The sequence below is a fragment of the Chlamydotis macqueenii genome, chromosome 16, assembly GCF_036417535.1.
Source record: "Chlamydotis macqueenii isolate bChlMac1 chromosome 16, bChlMac1.mat, whole genome shotgun sequence".
NCBI classification, from domain to species: domain Eukaryota; kingdom Metazoa; phylum Chordata; class Aves; order Otidiformes; family Otididae; genus Chlamydotis; species Chlamydotis macqueenii.
Genome location: NC_141571.1, coordinates 15,678,572 through 15,699,169, shown reverse-complemented (window position 1 = coordinate 15,699,169; position 20,598 = coordinate 15,678,572). Strand labels below are relative to the sequence as shown.

Sequence of the window (20,598 nt, the reverse complement as noted above, 5' to 3'; positions counted from 1 at the left end):
ATCCCCCAAGTTTTAGAAGATGTGAAGATGGGACATTCTAAGAATAGCTGTTCAAGGAAAAGAAAGTTATTTTTAGCCAGTAGAACCCCAACTTGCTGTTAGATTAAGTTGAAGCTCCTCCAGCTTAAGAAAAGCGCGACGTTTCATCGCGAAAGGCGCACACCGCGCATCGGATTTGGTGACTGCCTGACCGCTCACCTCTCAGCTCGCGGTTTTGTTCCGCTCAGGAAGCGGCCAGCCCATCGCAAGGCTTATTTCAGCCTGCCAAGCCATTTCAAGGGAGGCAGCCCCTCGCCACGGGCTGGCCCCGGCTCCCTCAGCCCCACGGACACGAGCGGGTTACCGGTAGCTCTCGGGGACTCGGGCCCACGCCGCGGGGCTGGGGATGCGACCCCGCCGCCCTCCAGCCGCTTTCCGCCTCCCTTTCCCGGCCCCGCGGTGCTGCGAGGAGCCGGGGCCGTGTTACCGATGCCCGGGCTCGGAGCGGGCCCACGGCACAGCCGGAGGGACCCGACCGGACCCCGGGGAAGGACTACGGCCCAGGCCGCCGTTACCGGACGGCGGCTGCCGGGGAAGTGGGGAAGGCGAAGCGAAGCCAACAGCCGCCCCCGAGGTGTGGGGAACCGGCTGATGCCCGGTGGCCCCCGCCCGCTCCCGCTCACCTCAGCGCCGCAGCCGCCCTACACGGCGCCTCGGCCCGCCGCCGTTAACGGATTTCAAACAGGGCTCGTCGGTCCGAACCGACCAATCAACGGCCAGGGCTCGCCCTCGGTACGTGCCGATTGGGCGGGCCGTTACGAGACCCCGGATGAGCAAACCGCGCCCGCCAGAGTCGTGCCCTGCCCGCAAAGGCTGACGGGAAAGGTAGTGCCCGCGCGCATAGCGCCTCTCACAGAAGCCAGCCTCGAACCACAACTCCCACAAGGCGTAGCGCGGGGCACGCCCGACCAATCAGGTGAGGGGCCGCTTTGAGTGTCGTACAGAGACGGCCTATCAGCTGCCGGTAGGCGGGTCCCCCGAGCAGAGCCGGTACCCGCACCTCGCCGGGCCCAGGAGCGCGGGGAGCGAGGCGGGCCGCGCCGCCCGGGCAGGAGCGCGCAGGCCCCGCTAACAGGGAGAGCTCTGCCGACGGGAGGGCCGACCCGCAACTGCCTTCCGCCGCCCCGACGCTCCGCCCGTATCAGCCTTCCCTTCTCACAGCCCCACCGCGGGCGCGGGCTCCCTGAGGAGACACAAAATCATTCACACGTTAAGCCCGAGCCGCCGCGGCACCAAGGCTGGGCCGTCCCGGCGTGGCAGAGGCCGGAGGTGTCCGGTCACCGGAGCTGCCAACGGCCCCAGCGCTGCCGACAGGGGGCGCCAGATCTCCGCCCGTCGCCTTCGCGCCTGCGCACTGGCACCAACGGCTCCGCGCAGGCGTCCTCCCCTCCTTCTAACCGACGCTCCCGCCTCCGCGCATGCGCGCCGTTCGCCGCCCAGCCTCGCGGCGCCGTACGCATGCGCACCGCCCCCTCCTGCCCCCTCCCACCCTACCGCACCCCCCCGGCGCGGCCCAGGAGCGCGGCGGCCGCTTGACGGGCGATGCGGAAGGAGCCCGGGGACTGCTGAGTGGGCCGAGGCCCGCCAGGGCTCCCGGCGACCCCCGGCGTCGCTGCCAGCCGGGCCCGCGGGGCAGGGGCGGGAAGGACCCGGACCCTCCACCGGCCGCCGAGGTGAGGGGCGGAGTGGGGCAGGCCGTGAGCGACGTGCGGCTTAGCCAATGGGAGAGCCCGCTTCCGGGCCCCGCCCCGCGGGGCTCTCCCGGCGGGTGATTGGCTGGCTGTTAAGGGGCGGGCGCTGTGTCCGCCCTCGTGCGCGAGCCCCGTGCTCGCCGGCCCGCCCCGCGCGGGTACGGTGGCCGCGAGGGGCGTACGGTGGCCGGGGCGGGGGGGGGGGGGGGGGGCAGGCCGCCCCCTGCGGCCCTCCCGCGGCCCGGCGGCAGCGCCTTGCTAACCGGAGCGGGCGACCGCAATCGCTCCCGTAAGAACGCAGGGCCCTGGCGCCGAGGACTCGCCGGTCTTCCGCCTTTTATCCCCCCGGTTCCCCTCCGCCTGCGGGGAGCGAGGGGCTTCGGGCGGGCGGGGGGGGAGGGGGTGGTGGGTGTGCGCGGCGGCGCGCCCGACCGGGCTGAGCCCCGGGGCGGGGGAGGCTGCGCGGCGGCTGCTGCCGTTAAACCGGGCCCCGAACGGGCCCGCCGAAACCCTTGGGCAACGCTGCCCGCCCGCTTCCGCCGTTGGGCAACGCCGGCGGAGGGGGGCGGGGAGGGCCGGGCCCTTTAACGGGCGGGGCTGCGGCGGCGGGGGGGGGGGGGGGGGCGGTGCTGCCTCCGCCCCCGCGGCGCTCCGGGACTGGCGGAGCGCGGCCGGGCCGGCCCGCAGATCCAGCAGAGCGAAAGCCGCCTCCGCCCCGGCCCGGCCCGCAGCCCGGCGGTGCCTGCAGCCGGTGAGATCCCGGGGCTGGGGGGCGGGTGTGCTCGGAGCGAGCCGGGGCGGGGGGGGGCCCTGGGGCTCGGGGTTGGTTTCCCGGGAGGGGGGTGTTGCAGTCGGTTCTCCGTGCGGCTTCAATCCGGTGGCCCCGAGTCTCGGCATGAAGCTGCGGGATGATCTCAGTCTGGCGATAAGCTGTCGGTGTTTGTGGCACGGCTGCAGGTAAAAGCTGTGGCGTTAACCGTTTCTTTGCCTCTCTCCTCTTGTGGTGCTTGTCCGTGCAAAGGTCAGATGTTCCCATCGGTCGTGAAGAAGAGGAGTGGAGCCGGGACCTGCTAAGTGGTGATCTGCTTGTGCTCCGGACCATGGACTCATTGAGGGCACCCCAGGTGTGAAAATGTCCAGCAGCAACCGGGAGTTAGTGATTGACTTTGTTTCCTACAAGCTCTCGCAGAAGGGATACAGCTGGAGCCAGCTGGAGGAGGAGGATGAGAACAGGACTGACTTTGCAGGGGAGGAAGCCGAGATGGACGGCGTCCTCAACGGGAGCCCCTCCTGGCACCCGCCTGCCAGCCACGTAGTGAACGGAGCCGCCGTGCACCGGAGCAGCCTCGAGGTCCATGAAATCGTTCGAGCAGCCGACGTCAGGCAGGCGCTGAGAGAGGCGGGGGACGAGTTTGAGCTGAGGTACCGGCGGGCTTTCAGCGACCTCACTTCCCAGCTCCACATCACCCCCGGCACGGCCTATCAGAGCTTTGAGCAGGTAGTGAACGAACTCTTCCGCGACGGAGTGAACTGGGGTCGCATCGTGGCTTTCTTCTCCTTCGGAGGAGCCCTGTGCGTGGAGAGCGTTGACAAGGAGATGCGGGTACTGGTGGGACGCATTGTCTCTTGGATGACCACGTACTTGACCGACCACCTAGATCCCTGGATCCAGGAGAATGGCGGATGGGTAAGAACTCCTCTCCCCGGTGGGGCTGGCTGCCCGCGTCCTCCCTCGCCGCAGGCCGGCAGCGGTGCCGGTCAGACCAGAGCGCCAGCTCCCTGCGGTGTTCGAGCTCGCGCGTGTCCTAGCCCTCGCAGGGAGACAAAGGGGCGTGTGGCCTTTCCCTCTGCTCTGCCCTGGGAGGGTCAGTCCACCGCCGTGACACAGTTCATGCTCAGACCTGTTCTTCTCCATCCCTGTTTCTTCTCCTTCTCCCTGGACGTTACGTAAAAGACCTGTTTTCCAAGAGCCTTTGGAAATCTAGTGTCATCCAAGCTTGTTCTTCAAGCCGGAGCCGTTGCTCTCGGGCGTGTTCCTGGTGTCGTTTAACAGCAGGGAGTGGAGCTTCCTCCTCTCCAAGCGCAGCGCTCCGGCAGGCCGGCCTGTGGTCTGCCAGGGCAACAGCTACTTCTTCATTCTGGAGACGGGGCTTTGCTTTCCGCCGTGCTCGCGGTGCAGCGAATCCCGCAGCGGATCTCGCCGGGTGGGTGAGCCAGGGCTGCTGGGCCAGCCCGAGCTGCTGCGCTGGGAGCCAGGGCTGCGCTGGGGGCAACCTCTGTGCTGGGGAGCTGCTGAACCCGCAGCTGCTTCGTACTTGGCAGGGAGCAACGCTCCCGGCAGCAAACCCCGTGAGCGTTTGGTGGTGAGGTATTAACATGAATAAGCATTTCTTCAGGAAGCATTCCTGAAATGCCGGCTCCGGCTGTGCGGAGCTGCCTGGGACTGCCGGCGGGAGGTATATGACCTACAGATGTCTGAGTTTTCTTTATGCTTCTGCATCTTAGTGATTCCCTGCTGGTGTAACCTTTACTGGTGCCCACTGGAAAGAGCTCACGCTGGCAGGCGTTAGCATCCAAACGGCGGGGAATGGCCTCCTTGGCGTGCTGGTGAGCCGAGGCCTTTCAGCCCTGGTCGTCTCGTAGCCCGCCAGCGGGAGAAGGCAGGAACCTGTGAGCCCAGCGCTGTGCTCTGCGCCCTCCTAACGGAGCAGAGGCCCCGCAGCCCCGCGGAGCTCCCCAGCGCCTCGCGCCTGGCCGGCAACGCCAGGGACCCCGGAGAAGAGGGGGAGCCGGTGCACCCCGGGGAGAGGGAGCCGTGGTTCACCCAGGGTGCAGGAATTCCAGGAATGCGGCCGCCCTGGGGCACTGCCTGGGCGGGGCTGCTCGGGCAGAGGAGCTTGGTTTCGATGAATAACCCGGGATCTGCTGGCGTAGTCAGGCTGCGTCTGGCCCATTAGCGCTCTCATGGCAGATAACCCGGGCCAAAAGCTGGGGTCCTTCCCCCTCCCTCTGCCTCTGGCTTTCAGAGCCACAGATTAGGCTTGGAATGGAGCGATCAAATGGAGGTTTCCAAGCTAGTGTGGCTGTTGCTGTTGGTGACGGATTGGGCTGTATCCTGGAGACCTAGGCGATAATGCAATCTGGTTTTTTGTAAATGAACTCACTGGGGGATTTAGATTAAATCACTGGTGGAAAATCACTGGTCCCTGCTTGCAGGGAATGAAATACCTCCTCCCTCCGTTCTCCACCCCCAACCAACGTGGTTAAGACTCTTCAGGTTTTTTGTGTCTGTCTGTAAATTTGTTGTTTGGAGCAAATATTTGTTCAACAGATTGCGGAAGGGTCAGGATTCCTCTCTCTGACCCGCCCACCAGCTCTTGCTTTGAAGATTGCCGTTAGCCGTGCTTCCCACCCAAGGGAGCAGCAGCCTTTCCCCCTTCTTCTAACCTTGAACGGGGCTTCTGGCTTCGCTGCCCGGGCTGTGCCCGTGGCTGAAGCGGGGCCAGGCGGGGCGGTAAAGGCCGCAGCGGGGGCGATCCTACCCCACCAGCCACCAAAAAAAGGCCTGGGCAGCGTGACTGCTGCCAGCCTGTTGCGAACCCCGACGCGGTGGGTGCTTGTTTGACGTCTCGGCTGTAGCTTTCCTCCGCGCTCAGGTTTCACCGCGTCCCTTCTCGGGGGGGCACGGCGCAGCGGCAGCGCCGGGGCCGTGAGAGCTCCCGAGTGCCTTACACGTAGGGGCGTGCGTGGGGACGCTCGGCTTTGCTCTCGCACGACTCCAGCTGCAGGGAGAAAACTGCTGGCCTGCTGCCAGCTCTCCCTGCAAGAAGAGAGTGCCACCTCACCCTCGCTGCGTTGGAGCGGTCCCTCTCCCGCCACCCTGTTTGCGCAGGGGGCCTGTTCGGTGAATCGGAGCTGTTGGAGCCTGCCCCGTGCAAACAAAGCTCTCCCGAGAGGGGCGGCAGGCAGGGCCCGGGGAGCGGGATGCAAGTTCCGGCAGGCCTGCTTGGCGGGGACCAGGTGGTTTGCGTGCTGGAGCGCTGCAGCGCTTCTCTTCCTGGAAAGCCCCTCTGAAAGAGGGAAGGAGCGCAGCGGCTCCGTCGCAAGTGTCGCGCAGCCCCGGTGCGTAGGAAGCTGGGTTTCATTCCCCAGCAGTGGAACAAAGGCACGCGTGGGGTGGCTGCGGGGTGCGGGTTGCCTTTGGAGGGGCTGCTGTGTGCTGGGCTGCAGCAGTTCTCTTGAGAAACCGTCTTTTGAGGCGAAGGGGAAATGGTAATCTCGCTACGCAGTGTGAACGTGGGTGCATTTTCCCATGTTTGCTGGCTCTGCCTTGGTTTGCTCTCTTGATCTGGCACTGAGGGAGCAAACAGACGAGGACAACCCGAGGGGGCATTTAATACCCAGCCAGAGAGAGCTGCTGCCTCGGCGAGCCCTCGCAACCACACAGGAGGCTTTCTAGGGCAGTGGCTTCGGCCAGGACCAGGCTCCGCTAGCTGTGGAGTTCAAACAGTGATCCCAGTGTGGACTGGGAGTAGTGGGGGGAGAAATCCAGTGAGTGGGAATGCCGGACGGGGAAGCGCAGGGAGAGCGGGAGAGAGCCTGGCAGGCAGAGGTGTACTGACCGCGCTTAATCTGTTTGAGAAGGGAAAGTGAGCAGCGGTTCCTGCCTGGCCGTGACCTGCAGCGGGTGGCAGCTTTTCTTTCGAGGCCGGGTCTGCGTTCAGAGTGGGATTTAAAGAGGGCGTTGTGCGGGGCTTGGAGGGAGATCTGTGGGCACGGAGGGAAGGGGTTTCCTGTTTGCGGGGCGGTGGTGGGACCAGCACAAAGGGGCTGTGTCAGGCCGGGACTGAAAGCGAACAGCATCTGTGACACCTGAATCCCGACAAACTGGGCGAGGCGGGAGGAGGACGGACTGCTCCCCACGCTGCCTCTGCGCGTCCCGGGCTCTCAGCTGGCCCGGGCTGCACAGGACTCCGTGTGCTGGAACATACGTGTTGTGTCGCTCTGCGGTGGACTGGAAGCTTGTGGTTCTGTTTGGGGAAAACCCTTAGAAGATGTCAATGTAGCAAACTCATTTTCTATCCTTTTAATTTTTTTCTTGAATGATAGGAAATGACTCAGCCTGTGTCATATGACAGAGCGCAGCTGGGATTTCGCCCTGTGCTCTTGCTCCAGCCTTCTCAATGGTTTCAGGCTGAGGGCTGGCCTTCGATTCTCAGCTCTTCAGAAACGCTTTTTGGCCCCGTGCCCTCACCCAGGTATCCTGCACAAGCCTTCCCCGCAGCCGCTGCGTTCTGCGGCTGATCCCGGGTGCCCCAGGGTCCTCGCGCTTGGTCAGTCCGAGCTTTCTGGGCAGCGTGAGATCAGGGCAAGGTTGAATTCTGCTGCCGTTGCGCCCTGAGACTCGGAGAGGAGCGCTGCTAGGTGTGCACGGCACGCGTGGAAGGAGCGAGCGCCCTTTGCCAGAGCTCTGCCGCTTCGAGCGTTAACAGGTCGGGTTTGGGGATACCCCGCCTGCTCATCCCGTTTGAGGTGGCAGCCGTCGGTTTCACATGCTGGCCGACACGCTGCAGAGCTGGCTGCGGGCAGCCGAGGCCACGCTTCGCTGGCTTAGAGATGGGTCCCGCGCAGCGGGCTGCGGAGCCTAGCTGGGCTGTCGCTTTCCCCTTTGTCCCCTGTTGGTCGTTTTAAGGTCTGGACCCCTTGGAGCTGGGACCAAGCCTCCATTGTCGTCACCTGCTTGGGATGAGAAGAAATACTCTTCCCCTGCCCGAGTCCCCTCGCGCCCCTGCGCGGTACGGGCTGTTCTCTGGCTGCGGGAGCCCGACGGTGGCTGCGCGCAGGGTCCTGGCTCGCGCTGTCCCGCCTGGCGCGGCTGTCCCGGGTAGCGGTGTCCTCGCTGGCGGCCGGGGATCTGGGCGCAGAGCGCGGATCCCTGGCAGCTCCTCGGCCCTGCCTGCGACCTGGGAGGCTGTTCTGCAGTGCTCTCCAGGAAATGCCATTGGAATGACTTCCACTGCAGCTTCCTGCCCGGCCCGCAGCAGCATTCCTGCCGCTAGACCGAGAGCGACGCGGAGGCCAGTTTTCTGAGCTTTGCTCTTTGCCCCGTTTGCTCGGTTCTCCTTCTCTGGGGCCCTGCCTGTTTTCCTTGCCGCCTCCGCGTGCGGCGCAGCCCGCCTGCGTTCCTCAGATCCGTGATCAGAGCAGGCACCTGGAAGGCAAAGCTCCTGCCCGGCACCGGCCTGGCTCAGAGCAGCTCACTTAACCCCGCGCTCTTTCGGCAAAGGGGAGAGCGTTTCCTTTCCTCCCGGGGGAGGCACTGGGAACTCAGATTTGTAAAGCGCTCTGAGGTTCTTTAATCCAAAGAATGAAGTATTGCTTTAAAAAGACCCGTGAAATAATTAACAAACTGTTTCCTGCTGCTCTGTGTTCGCAGCTGCTCTCGGTAACGTCAGCCTCCCTGACCGTCCTGCTCCTGTCTGAAGCTGGAGCTGGGTCCCCCTGAGCGCTGCCTGGGTTCTCTCCCCATTTCGGTCTCCAGCCACAGCAGATGGGCTGAGCGGGAGCAATGTACTCTTTTTTTTTTTTTTTTTTTTTTTTTACCCTATGGAAGCTGCAGCTTTCTGTACGTGTCTGGGGTGCTGCACCCGATTTCCGTGGAGCTCCTGCGGCGTTTGTGTGGGTGGTTTGCCCCTGGGAGCGGCGATACGCCCGCAGCCCGCGCCGGTGCGGGCCGGATGGCGGCGCGGTGCTTCGAGGCCTTTGCGTAGGCTTCTCTCCTCCGGTTGTTACCAAGCGGTGACGGCGGTAAGCGCGGTCCCGTCCCGCTGTTACACGGAGTATTTCTCTGGCAGCTCTTTCCCCGCTAGCTGTGAAGCTGGAGCGTTCCCAGGAGGAGCTGGGGGAGGGAAGGCGCGGGCGTCGGTTGTAGGAGCGTTGCAGACCTGCTGAACCGAGAGACGAGGGATTAATGGTGGCTCCTGCCGTGGGAGCAGCGAGGGGCTGGAGGCGGCCGCTCTCTCCCCGCTGGCGACCCCGGTAGCCGCTGGCCGATTCGGAGCCGAGGTACGCCGTGCGGGGTGGCTCTGCCTTTGCCCTGCAGGAACGCAGCCACGCTCTCCTCCTCCGTCCTCCCAAGAGGGATGTTTCCCTCAAACGCTATTGTTCTGAGCAACTAAAGATTAACGGAGATAATGGAGGCATGAAAGGGAAGCGGTGTTGCTCCGTGCCAGGGCACTCCTTCGTGCGCTGCCCTGGCCTTGGACAGGGAAACCGTTCCTCCTCCCTGCTCCCACCTGGAGGGACTGCGGAGAGCCGTTTGGTGCAGGATCTCTCTGAGGTCCCGCTCCGTCATCCTTGGGATGCCAAGGGCTTAAGTTAGGGGACGTGCTTTCTGGAGGTGTGCGAGAGGAGGGGGATGCGAGGGCTTTGCTGGGCGCCGGCCCTCGCCGCGTTCAGGTGGGGAGAAGGGTTTTCTGCTTTGCCGCAGAAGCAGAAGAGCCCGGCGGAGCGAGGCAGCAGAGGGCTGCTGGGAGGCAGAGCCGTTAGCAGATGGCTCCAGCTGGGCTCACCGGGGAGCAGGTGTGGGTTTCGGGAGGCAGCCTCGTAAGAGAGACGACAGTTTGGAACCCGAGAGGCTCGAGGGCTGAGCCGCGGCTGCCGTGATGTACATGCCGAGGAGCTGTGACCTACTTGTGCTGTAGAAATGCTCGGTTCAGTTTTAAAATAATTTTTAAGTATTTTGCTTATTTTATCCTCATGTTTAATTTAGTTAGCAAAAAAGGAAAAGAATCCGAGGGCTGCGCGGTGCTGGGAAGGGCTGCCTGCGGGCGGGAACGCCCGCTGCATCTCCGGGGCGCAGCCAGCGTCTCTCCAGCCGCCCGCGTCCTCTCTCGGCCGCGTGCTCACGTGTACCAGCCCAGTGCTGTCTCTCAGGATCTCTTTAATGGGAAACCCAGCACGCTCAGCTGCTGCCCGCGGGGTAGCGAGGGAGCGAGGAGCGGGGTTGGGAGCGTTAACCGGAGAGGCTGCCACGGCCGCGGGAGCCGCTTGAACGCGGTGCTGCTAACTGGGCTGCCTTCCCGCGGCTGGGAGCGGGGAGCTGGGCGAGCCTGGCGCTTCAGGAGGCGCTGAGCGCTGCCGCAGCCCCCGCGCCCTGGGGAAGGGCAATGGGCTGTGTCTGCGGAGAGGGAAGTTTCAGGGGTCTGCGCGATTCCCGTGGGGAGAGCTGCTGGGATTTATTGCATTATCCTCCTTCCTGCTCAGGCTTGTGTTTCAGCTGCGTCTGCAGTCGTAGCTTCTGATTTAAGTAGATCCAATTAGTAGCTAGCTTCTGGCGTCAGCATCCTGCTGGGGGAGAGGAGCCCTGGGGATGCGGAGCCTCCAGCGGGAGTGGGGCCGGGCGCAGCCTTTCTGCCCCGGCTCGGGATTTGGGACAGCCCCGGAGCTCCCCCGGCCTGCAGCCCCGTCCTGAGCTTGGGGGGAAACCGAGGCAGGTGTCTGTGCTCCGCGGGGCTGAGAACAAAGAGCAGGCAGGTTCTCCCTGCCGGTGCCGCTGCCAGCCAGGTGCTCTTGAGCCTGAAGTCAAACACTCCAAAACGTGACACCTTGGCGGCAGGCAGGGCTCACACCGCGAGGGGCAGGGCCGTGCGGGGACCTGTCGGCTGCGCGGAGGGAGCTGCTGGAGCTGGCTGCTTCCCAGAGGAGCACGGAAGGGTTTTCTTCTCTGCTGGAGGGTGAAGGGCTCTTTGGGAAGCCCGGAGAAGAGGCCTGGGCCGGCAGAGAGCTGGTAACGCCACGCTCGGATGGAGCGGGACGGCTGTCGGCATCGCTCCGTCAGTTCTCCGAGCGATGCCGGTCCCGTGGGCCCCTCTGTGGGCTGGGGCGGGCTGGGACGCCGCGAGCGCCGTGTGGGGGGCACGGCTGGCGGCAGAACGTGGCGTTGCTCTGTGTGGCGAGCTGGCGCGGGCTCTGGGCTGGGATGTGGGAACTGGGCGTGTGTGTGGCCCTGGGTGGTTTCTGGGTGATGTATGACTTACGTACGGAGAAAATGCCGTGTTGCTACCTGCAAATCGGCCGTCGTGGCTGTGTTGCAAGGGCTTCCATCCTGTAATGGTGTGGCTCACCATGTTAAACTGCTGGAGAGCTAATGTCGTTCATTAGAGCAACTGACCTCATTTAGAAGCTTCCAGTGCAGCAGCCAGTGGTTATTTCATGCAACAGCACGTATGGAGGAGCCCAGGGCAGAGCAGAAAGTCTCCCTGCGCCACGGCACGCTCCCCGCGTTTGCTGCATCAGCTCCCTACTCTGCTTCCTGCCCTCAAGTCAGCAAGGATTTTGCTGAAAGGGACTTTGTGGCCTGAATCATTTGAGATTTCATGTGGGCTAACAGGAAGTGAAAACAGAATGAGCACATCTTCCTCCTCTTCCTGCACCTCCACCCTTTCCCCTTTTCCATTCAAGTGCCGTGTAGGGATCACAGCAGCCTCGTGAGGGGCTGGGGCTGAAGTGGGAAGCGGCGGGGCTTGGCTGGCGCTCCTCCGGGGTGCTGGAGGTGGGAGATCCAGGCGGCCCCTCCCTGGGACCCCTCTCCCCTGGGGACCGTCCCCGCACCCAGCCCTGCTCCCCTGGGCTCTGGTACCGCTGCCCTTCCCTGCAGAGTGGGTCTGGGGCACGGCTCGCGGTGCGGCCGAGGGCCAGGGAGAGCCATCGGCGTCGCACGACTCGGCCCCCGGAGAGGAAGGGACGCGGCCCCGTGGCGCGTCTCCTCGGCACAGGTTTCCCCCCAGTTGCACAAGGGCGCGATTGCACAGGAGCTGTGACGTCTGGGAAGGGCAGCGACAAGGTGAAGGCTGAGCTTCGTCCCCCGGCGGCGGGGGACCCTGCCGGGCGCTTGTCCGGCGCAGCGAGGCGGCCGCGGCGCCGCAGGCAGCAGATAACCGTGAAATGGAAGCGGGAGCGTTCCCCTGCCCCCCGAGCGCGCCCCTCACACAAAGGCGGGCGGGCTGCTCTGCTGCCGGGGCTCAGACACCATCTGTCCGCTGCGGAGAGGCATCAGAGAGACCGTCTTTCCTCCCACCATTCCGCTTAATGCCCTTTGGAAAACAATCCCATTCCCAGCAGGTGCTAATCCCTTGAGTGGATCCGGCTCAGCCAATGTGTTCTTCGCTGTGCCTTTGTCCCGGAGCCTCCTCGCCCGCCAGCCGTGCCGCTGCCGAGCGCGCCCGACGCCGGCCGGGGCTCCGGCACCTTGGGAGCCCTCAGCCCGCGTCGTTCTGGGAGAGACGCTGATGAAAGATGGATGCAAGTGGATTAGTCACTCACACCGTCCCTGCTTTAGTACACATGAATGTTTCAGCAGATTTCTGGAACGGAGAGCGCGGTTCCCCGCTCTCCAGCTCGTGCTGCACGCAGCGGTCTCTCGGGGCGGGGACGGGGGGTACAGCTGTCACTGCAGCCCCTTCCGTGTATTCGGAAAAGGCTGAACGTACGCTGAATGGTGTGGGGTTATTGCAGGTTCCCCGGAGCTGGTGATGAAACCAGTTCGACAGGAGGCTGCGGCGGCAAGGATTAGGGCTGGAATGTGCTGGTGAGGGTTTGTTTCTGGTTAGAAAAGAGCTAGCCCTGGCTGAAGCCCCCGCAGGTTTGTTGGGCTTCGGGCTGAGGCCCCAGAGGCAGCCTGCAGCGCAGCCCGGCTTGGTGTGGATGTCCTTATTTAATTAACCCTTTGGGGTTAATGGCTGCGTCCCTCCGAGGCAGGGGTTTCTCTGGAAGCAGAGCTTGGGCAGGGGCAGCACCCCGGCGCCCGCAGCACCCCGGGATGCGGGAGGGGCGGCGGGCGGGTGGCGTTCCCTGCCATTGCCATGGAGATGGGCAGCTGCTTCCCTGCAGGTCACCATTTGCATAACAGTTGGAGCGGGGTCTCTGGAGCCTTTGCACCTGCCAGCCTGCGGTCCCCAGAGCCCCGTCCCCTCCCCGTGTACCCAGAGCCCCATCCCCACCCCACCCCGAGCCTGCCCAGGGTGCTGACAGGGACCAGCGGGGTGAAGCTGGAGAGCTGGAGAATCAGCTCCGCGATGGGGATCTGGAGAAGCTCCCAGAGCTCTGCCTTGGATGGCAGGTTTCCTTGGCACGCTCCTGAGCCGGGGGCTCGCGTTCCCCTCCAGCGCCCGTACTGCAGGCAGAGCTGTACTGGGGGTCCCTGCTTGCCCTGCTTTCGGGCCTGGGCCTCAGAAAGGGGTGGGGGCCACGCGTGGATGCGGTGCCTGGGGGAGTGCCCAGACCTCCAGGAGCTCTCTTCCACTTTCCTAGTGCGCAGGGACCGGCCGAGCGGTGTTTACAGGATTCTAGCCGCAGCCGTTGGGGATACTTGTGTTTTCTTTTTTTCTGAGAGCTCTCAGCTGCCTTTCCCCCTGCGCCTCACCTCCAGGTTCCATATGCCGGTCCCCTGCGGGGAGCTGGCAGCCCAGAGGGGCTCTGGGAGCCGGCTGCTGTCGGTGCAGGGCTTTGTTGTGGTCTGCGCCGAGCTGCTGCCTTTCTTTTTCCACGCTTGTCTCGCTGCTCAGCACAAAACTCTTCCTGGCATCTCATTAACGAACGTCTGCTCACCCCGATGACTCCGCTCCTGGCCGGCGGTCGGTGTTAGACCTCTGGGCGGTGACACGGCCGTAGTGACGGCACAGGTCCCGCAGAAACAGCCTTGTTTTCAGGTGAAACACTGCCTCGTGACGAGGACGCCTGCACTGGGAGTCAGGTGCCGTGGCTCACGCCGCTGCCTTGCGCGCGACTCTGGGCAGAGCAAACCTTTCTGCGGTGCCGGCTTGTCCTGCGGGAGGTTCTGGAGAAGCAGCTGATTTTTGATAGAAACACACTAAGATCCGCGGGCGAGAAAGGCTTTGGATGTGCGGACCTGGCTGCTGCAGGCGTCTGTCTCCAGGGCGGGCTGGCTGGGTCCCGCTGGAGGATTCTGTGGTTGAATCGCAGAACGGTTTGGGTGGGAAGGGCCCTTAAAGACCATCTCGTGCCGGGCCCCTGCCCTGGGCAGGGACACCTCCCGCCAGACCAGGCCCCTCAAAGTTGGACCGAGTGCCGCTGGTTCACCCTGAACCCAGCTCTGGTTGAGCCTGGCTCTTCTCTGCTGGTTTTCAGAGCTTCGTGCTGGCGTCTTGGTGACCCCGACACCCATCACCTCCCAGTGCGAGGGGAGCTTTGAGCAACCAAACTCTGCCCTCCCGGCAGCCGCCACCCTCCCCTTCCCACTGCCCCTGCGCGCAAGAGGGGGATCCATGGCTCACATCTGCTTCCTTCACCTGCCCTCGCGGTCCGGGGTCGCTTACCCAATCCGCCTTCCCCCAGTGCTGGGCCTTGTCTTGAAAGAGGAACCGCTCTGCTCCGCTCGCCCTGAATGGGATCTAGCAGCGGCTTTCCCTGGGCTCGGCGGGGAGCTGCCTGGGCGGTGCTGGTGAATGGGACCGGCTGAACCTCTGGGGCTGGCTGCCAGCGTGAGGCCGAAACTTTGGGTCTTCCCCTTCCCGCTTCCGGGCTAGGACGTGAGCGCTGTCTCGGCCAGACCTCGTGTCTGATTCACCTGTTCTCCCACCCGAGACAGAGCGCTGCGGGTCGGGCCCGCGCCTCTTTTCTCTGCCGCAGTCTGGTGTATCGGCACTGGGCAGCGTTTAAACGGCTGCTGCAGCCCCCCCAGCGGTGGGTTGCGGTTTGGGGCACGGCGGATGTCTCGAGAGCCTGTGGCATAGCCGAAGCCCCACTCTGCGGGGTGGTGGGGCACCGCTGGAGGCTGGATCTCCAGGTCCTCCGTCCCCTGCAAGCGGCATGTGCCGCTGGAGGGAAGCTCCCCCCCAGCAAGTGCTGGTTGAGGCTCCGGGAAGAAAACATCGCGTCCTTCACCAGCGCCGGGGAGGAGCGGCGAAGCCGGGGGATTGCCTTTTGCGTCGGCACAACCTCTCGCTGCTTCCTCATTGCCTGCCCCAGAGCATCCTCCTCTCAGCCATGTCCGTCACCCGGGGAAGGGGATGTGACGGGTGTTCGCTGGAACAGCCTGTCCTCTCTGGGGCGAGGGGCCCACGGCCGCGCGAGAGGGCGGCTGAGGCACTGACGTGCTGTTGCTACCACAGTCCTTGTGATCGACTCAGGAATTCCAAATATTTCCTCTCAGATAAAGGTGACTGAGGGAGGCCAGAAATATCTGGACGTGTCTGGGCAAGCCTGAGATCCCAAACAGCAGGCCAGGGAGGTCGGAATCGGTACTGGGAGCGCTGGGCTTCAGGTGCAGGGCGGCCGAGGCCCGGGGCGGTGTGGGAACCAAGCAAGCCGCCTTTCCCCAACCCTCGACGCGCTGCCGGGATGGAAGGGAGAATGCTCCTGCCTGCTTTCCCACTCCCCCTGCCCTGGGATCGCCGTTCCCAGGGGACACAGCTGGGACTGCAGTTGTGCAGGGGCTCGGCTATCACAGCTCCTGGGGACGGTTTCCCTGAGGAAGGGCAAGCCTCTCTCCTCCCGCGTCCCTGCAGCCCGCAGCTGCATCTCCAGCAGCTGCTGCTCCGTTCCGGGGAGGAGGAGAGGGGCTTGCGTCCCCCCCCCCTGCCCGCACGGGGCTGGTGGCGAGCTCCTCTCCGCCTGTAGCAGCCGATAGCTCCGGGCTCACCGTGTGCCGTTTATCTCTTCTTCAGCAAACACTTCCTTTTCTTAGAAGCGAGGGCTTCAAACGCGCTTCTTGGAACTGCGTTTCCCCAGGCTGGGCCGCGCACACCACCGAGAAGGTGGCGCGGGGGCTCGACTGCCAGCCCTCCTGGCTCCCTGCCCCAGCCGGGGGCCCCTCTCCTGGTGCCGGCCCCGCGGAGAGCCTGGGTGACTTGGGGACAGCGGGGACATGCCCTGCCGTGGGTCAGGAGGAGCCTGTGGAGATGTGTGGGGCTCTCAGTGGGGCAGGCCTTACTGGATCCCTGAGCAAAGTGGCGTTTTCTGGGGAATGCGTCGGGAATACCTTCCTCCCGCTGAGCGCTCCTGCGGCGTCGGGCGCTGTGAGCGCGCGGCTGGGACGTGTGTCCGAGGGACAGACCTTCCCCGGGGCGCAAGGGCCCTGGGGCGGAGGGGTGTTGCAGGGGTGCTGGAGGCACTCCACAGCTGATGTTTTCGGACAAGCCTGTGCCTTCTGCCCCCTTCCCCTGGCCCTCCATCCCTGCCAGCCTGCGCCTGCTTTGCGGCCGCTTGCCGTGCTGTCACCACCTATCAGCAGAAGCATTTCCTGTGCTCTAATTGAAAATATCCCCTCCCTGGGTTTGGGTTCTCCCATCCCTGGTTGTCACATCCCTGAAGAGGACTCTGAGCGAGGTGGCAGCGGTGACGCGCCCCGGGGTGAGTTAGCAACGTCCCAGTTGTCCCAGCGCTGGGTCTGCTGGTGCCTCCTCGCGCTCGAGGGGCTGTGAAAGGCAGGGAGGAGCTTCGGTGGGGCAGAGGTGGTGCTGAGGTGCACGGCTCGCCTGGGTGGTGGTTCAGGTACCTGGTCCTGCGTGGGGGCAGGCTTGTGACCGAGGAGAGGGACGGTCTGGCTCCCTGGGAGCGAGCGTGCGTCTGTTGCACGCTGTGCCGTGAAAAGCTGTGTATGAGCTCGATCGTGCGTGTGGCGAGGTGAGGAGCTACCCTGCAAGCTGGGGCCGTGCTGGGGCTGTTTCGGGGGAGCCAGGGGACTGGCACCACATCTCCAAGAGGGACGGAGAGGCACCTGCCTAAAGAACCTCGATCCCAGCCGTGGTCCGGGCGCCGAACCCACCCCCGCAGCTCCTGTGGCAGCCGTCGCAGCTCCTCGCAGGCCGAGGGCGGGCGTGGGAGGCAGCTTGCAGGCAGCGCTGCCAGAGCCGGGCGGGCAGGGATGCTGCCCTGCCTCTGGGGAGGCCGTGCTGAGGCATGACACAAGCACGGCGTCAGCTGGCCTTATCTCTGCTTTCCCAGAGCAGCCGGATTACTGGAACTGCGTTCACTTATCGGGAAGCAGGGGACTTACTGGGAAGATGGGCTGGAGGTGCGACAGCGTCGGGTCCCTGCTGACGCTGAGCTGCCTGACTCTCCGCGCTGCCAGCGATCCCGAGCCCGGCGCTCACAGCTCTGGCTCCCTCTAGCCCCGGGCCTCCTGCTCGGCCCTGATAAACCTGGGAGCCAGTTCCCTGCTTTTTGTAGCCCCCCCGTGGACCCGTCCTTCCCTGTGGGGCCAGTGCCTGTCCTCACGGAGGTCCCTGGGTGCCCAGGGGAGCAGGAGGGGTGGCATCGTGCCATGGGGGTGCTGCAGGGGGACAGGGGCACTCTCTGGGAGCCTGGTTTGGGGCGTGATTCAGCCCTGTGCTGTCTCTCCCTGCCCTCCCCCAGTCGGGCCGTGGCCATCTGTCCTCAGCCGTGTCACACCCTCCCTTGGAGGGAGAGGGGCTGCGGCAGTTTGCTGCCTGGTGGCACCATTCAAATCTGCCCCTGGAGATCACAGAGTGGTGTGCGTGGGAAGGGACCTCAAAGATCACCCAGTCCATCCCCCTGCCCTGGGCAGGGACCCCTCCCACCAGCCCAGGTCGCCCGCGGCCCCATCCAGCCTGGCCTTGGACGCTGCCGGGGATGGGGCACCCACAGCTGCTCTGGGCAACCTGGGCCAGCGCCTCACCATCCTCACGGGGAAGAACTTCTTCCTTGTACCTGATCTATATCGACTCTCTGCCAGTTTAAAGCCCTTGTCCTGTCACTGCCTGCCCTGGTCAAAAATCCCTCCCCACCTTTCCTGCAGCCCCCTTTGGGCACTGGGAGCCGCTCTCAGGTCTCCCCGGAGCCTCATCTTCTCCAGGCTGAACAGCCCCAGCTCTCCCAGCCTGGCCTCACAGCAGAGCTGCTCCAGCCCTCTCAGCACCTCCGTGGCCTCCTCTGGACCCTCTCCACATCCTTCTGATGTTGGGGGCTCCGCGCTGCAGGTGGGTCTCTAGAGAGCGGAGCAGAGGGGCAGAATCCCCTCCCTCACCTGCCGATGCAGCCCAGGATGCGGTTGGCTTTCTGGGCACACGTTGCTGCTTCCTGTTGAGCTTCTCGTCCACCGCCACCCCCAAGAGGAGCTGGAGGGCCGGAGGCAGCCGGCTTGGACGGGCCAGGCCGGAGTGACTGCATTCCTGGCCAGGCCTCGTGCTTGGCCCGCTCTCCCAAAGCCCCAGGGAAGGCAGGAGTTCTGTGACTCGCTGTGGCTGCCTTCGCCGCAGGGACTCACAAAATCCAGAGCCTGCTGCGGAGTAATGTCACCCGGGATGCAGGGGGGGCAGAGGGAGTGGCAGGCTGCACGCGGGACCCGAAGGCGGCAGGGTGACGCGTGTCGTGGGCTTTTGCAGCAGCCCTGGTCCCCCACCCTGCTGCTGCTCCCCCAGGCCGCAGCCGGGGAATGAAGCCCAGCGTTTTCCTGCTGCGGTGATTTTATCACACTCCAGTGCTAATTTTAGCGAGCCTGGTGCACGTGACGCGGCTCCTGCCCTGCCGCGTGGTACTCTCCTTGCAAATCCTTTCTGGCATCCACCTCTCTCATGACTGATCCTGTGCTTCCCCGCCACCCTCTGTGAGTGATTCAGAGCAAGGAAGCGTACGGCGTCTGTCATCCGCCTGCCCCCAGCTCCGCTTTCCTGCTGGCAGGAGCCCGGCAGCCTCCCTGCCCCTTCCCGTCCCTGCGCTGCGCTCCCACCGCTCCTCACTGTCCCTCTCTTCCCGCAGGAGCGGTTTGTGGACCTCTACGGGAACGATGCTGCTGCCGAGGTGAGGAAGGGCCAGGAGACCTTCAACAAATGGCTCCTGACCGGGGCGACGGTGGCAGGAGTGCTTCTGCTGGGATCCCTGCTGAGCCGCAAGTGACCCCGCCGCCGAGTCCCCCCCCAGTCGCCGGGACGGCTGCGCCTTCACCGCCACATCCACTACACTCCGCTCCCGAGCACCCTCACCGGCGCGGGGGCTCGGCCCCTCCGCCTCCCCGGCGAGCGCCCCGCTCCGCGGAGCTTTCTCCCTCGTGCCGCCAGCTCTTTTCCCGTAGCCCCTCTTCCTGACCGTTCCGTTGTGTTTTAAAGGCGCTGAGACCACTGCAGCACTTCAGCCAGCGGCTCCCCGTGCTGGGGAGATCCAGGCAGCCGGGAGGAGCGCTGGCTAGAAGGTGTCCCAGCCCTGCAGGTCCTCTAGATCACGTGGAAGCGAATAAACAGACTCATTTTTGCATGTGTGAGTGCGTGCGTGTGTGTAGCCGTGTCACTAAGGTAAGGTTCCCCAGCCAGAGCGAGGGTCCCGGCTCCGTGCCCCTGGCTCCGGCCTGCTCAGGGCCCGGGAAGAGGCAGGCTGCCGAGCGGGACGGAGCTTCCCTGCAGCGTCCCTGTCCCGTCCCCGCTTGCTCCAGCCAGGGCTTGTCCCCGTGGCGCAGGGGGAGCCGGGAGGAAGAGGCAGAGGTGGGGGGCGAGGAGCTCTGCCCTCAAGTGAGCCCCCCCCAACCCCTTTTGTCTGTCCCCGAGCATCAGCTGCCGGGAGCTGCGGCCGATCGCGGGTGAGGCCGGTGTGTCGGGCCTGGGGCTGTCCCCAGCTTGAAGGGATCTTCTTCCTCTTCCTCCTCCTCCCTCTGAACGTAGGTCGCTGTGGGGCTTTGCGCATCCCTCCCCACGCCTGCTCCTCCGGGCTGGCGAAGGAGGGCGGCAGGCGAGGGGCAGAGCGCTCGCCCCAGCCCCTGCCCCGGCCCCGGGAGGGCTCTGCAGAGAGCGGGGCTGCGGCCCCCAGCGAGGGCAGCAGCGGAGAGGTGGAGGGGGCAGCGGGGAGCGAAGGCAGAGCCCTGGGAAGCAGCCCCGCAGCGGCTGATCCGTGGGGAGCGAGGGCTGAGAGCCGTCCCGGCCACCGGGAAGCCGCTTTAGGGCCAGCGGGAGCCGCCGGCCGCGGTTGCCGCCCGTCCCCGTAGCGCAGGCAGATCCCTGTCCCCGTGGCGTGGCTGTGACGGGTGCGTGCAGTGACAGAGGTGCTTGGCTTCCCCTCACCCCCACCCCACGCCGCTCCCGCTGCTGCCAGGGCACAGAAACCTCCGGGCTTCGAGTGGAAATTAGCTTCCGATAAAAAAAAATAAAACAAAACCAACCCCCCCGGTCCTTGGGAGCCCGCCGCCGGCAGACCCCGCTGCCCACGCGGGGCTGGCTGCGTACGTACCCGCCCGCGCTGTGCTGTACAGATCCGAGTAGTTTTTAATTCCTTTGTGAATACTCTTAACGCTATTTTTGTTATATCTCGTCTGTCTGTATTTATGTGCGGGGCCGTGCTCCCTGCGGAGCCCGAGGCGGGGATCCCGTTCGGCTGCCGAGCACGGACTCGCGCTGCACGCGTAGGATCCGCGCACGGCGCCTTGCGCGCCGTGCGCGGATCCTACGCGTGGAGCGCGAGGATTAGCATTATCCCGTTGAACGCTTCGGTTTGCAGGTGGAGGTGAGCCCACTAATAAACTCTTGTCCTTCGAGCCGCTGCTGTGGTTTTGTTTTTTTTTTTTTTTTTGGCCAACGCCGGGGGTTTTGGGGCAGATTTTGGGTGGGAGCTGCTTGGCGGGGAGGGACGGAGCGGAAACGGGGTCCTGTCGCTGCGTTGGGGGGGTGTTCCGAGAGGGTTCGCACCCCACGCGGGTGATCGCGGCCCCACAAACGCTGGGGGGGGGTTGTTTGGAATGCTCCCTGATTTCCCCGCGACCCCCAGTCCCCTCGGGCACCCGGAGCGCGGGGAGGCAGCGGGCTGGGGGCTGCGGGACGGGGTGCGAGCCCGCGGACACGAGCTCCATCCCGTGGGCGATGGGGGAAGCTGCAGCCGCTGCTGAGCGCGGGGGTTGGGGGGGGGGGGA

General features: G+C 64.9%; 1 protein-coding gene across 6 annotated transcripts; it reads left to right on the top strand.

Moving 5' to 3' along the window:
• Nucleotides 1–1,532: 1,532 nt before the first annotated feature.
• Nucleotides 1,533–20,226, top strand: BCL2L1 (BCL2 like 1). 6 transcript variants are annotated; one of them, XM_086760761.1, is made up of 3 exons: nucleotides 1,533–1,712; nucleotides 2,757–3,417; nucleotides 18,468–20,226. In XM_086760761.1, the coding sequence occupies exons 2-3, from the start codon at nucleotides 2,863–2,865 to the stop codon at nucleotides 18,603–18,605; spliced, it is 693 nt and encodes a 230-aa protein (XP_086616887.1). In that variant the 5' UTR covers nucleotides 1,533–1,712; nucleotides 2,757–2,862; the 3' UTR covers nucleotides 18,606–20,226. The 6 variants fall into 6 exon arrangements, with proteins under 6 accessions (XP_086616887.1, XP_086616885.1, XP_086616884.1 ...); XM_086760759.1 differs by having other exon boundaries at nucleotides 2,752–3,417; XM_086760758.1 differs by lacking the exon at nucleotides 1,533–1,712 and adding an exon at nucleotides 1,880–2,019 and having other exon boundaries at nucleotides 2,752–3,417.
• The last annotated feature ends 372 nt before the right edge of the window (nucleotides 20,227–20,598 follow it).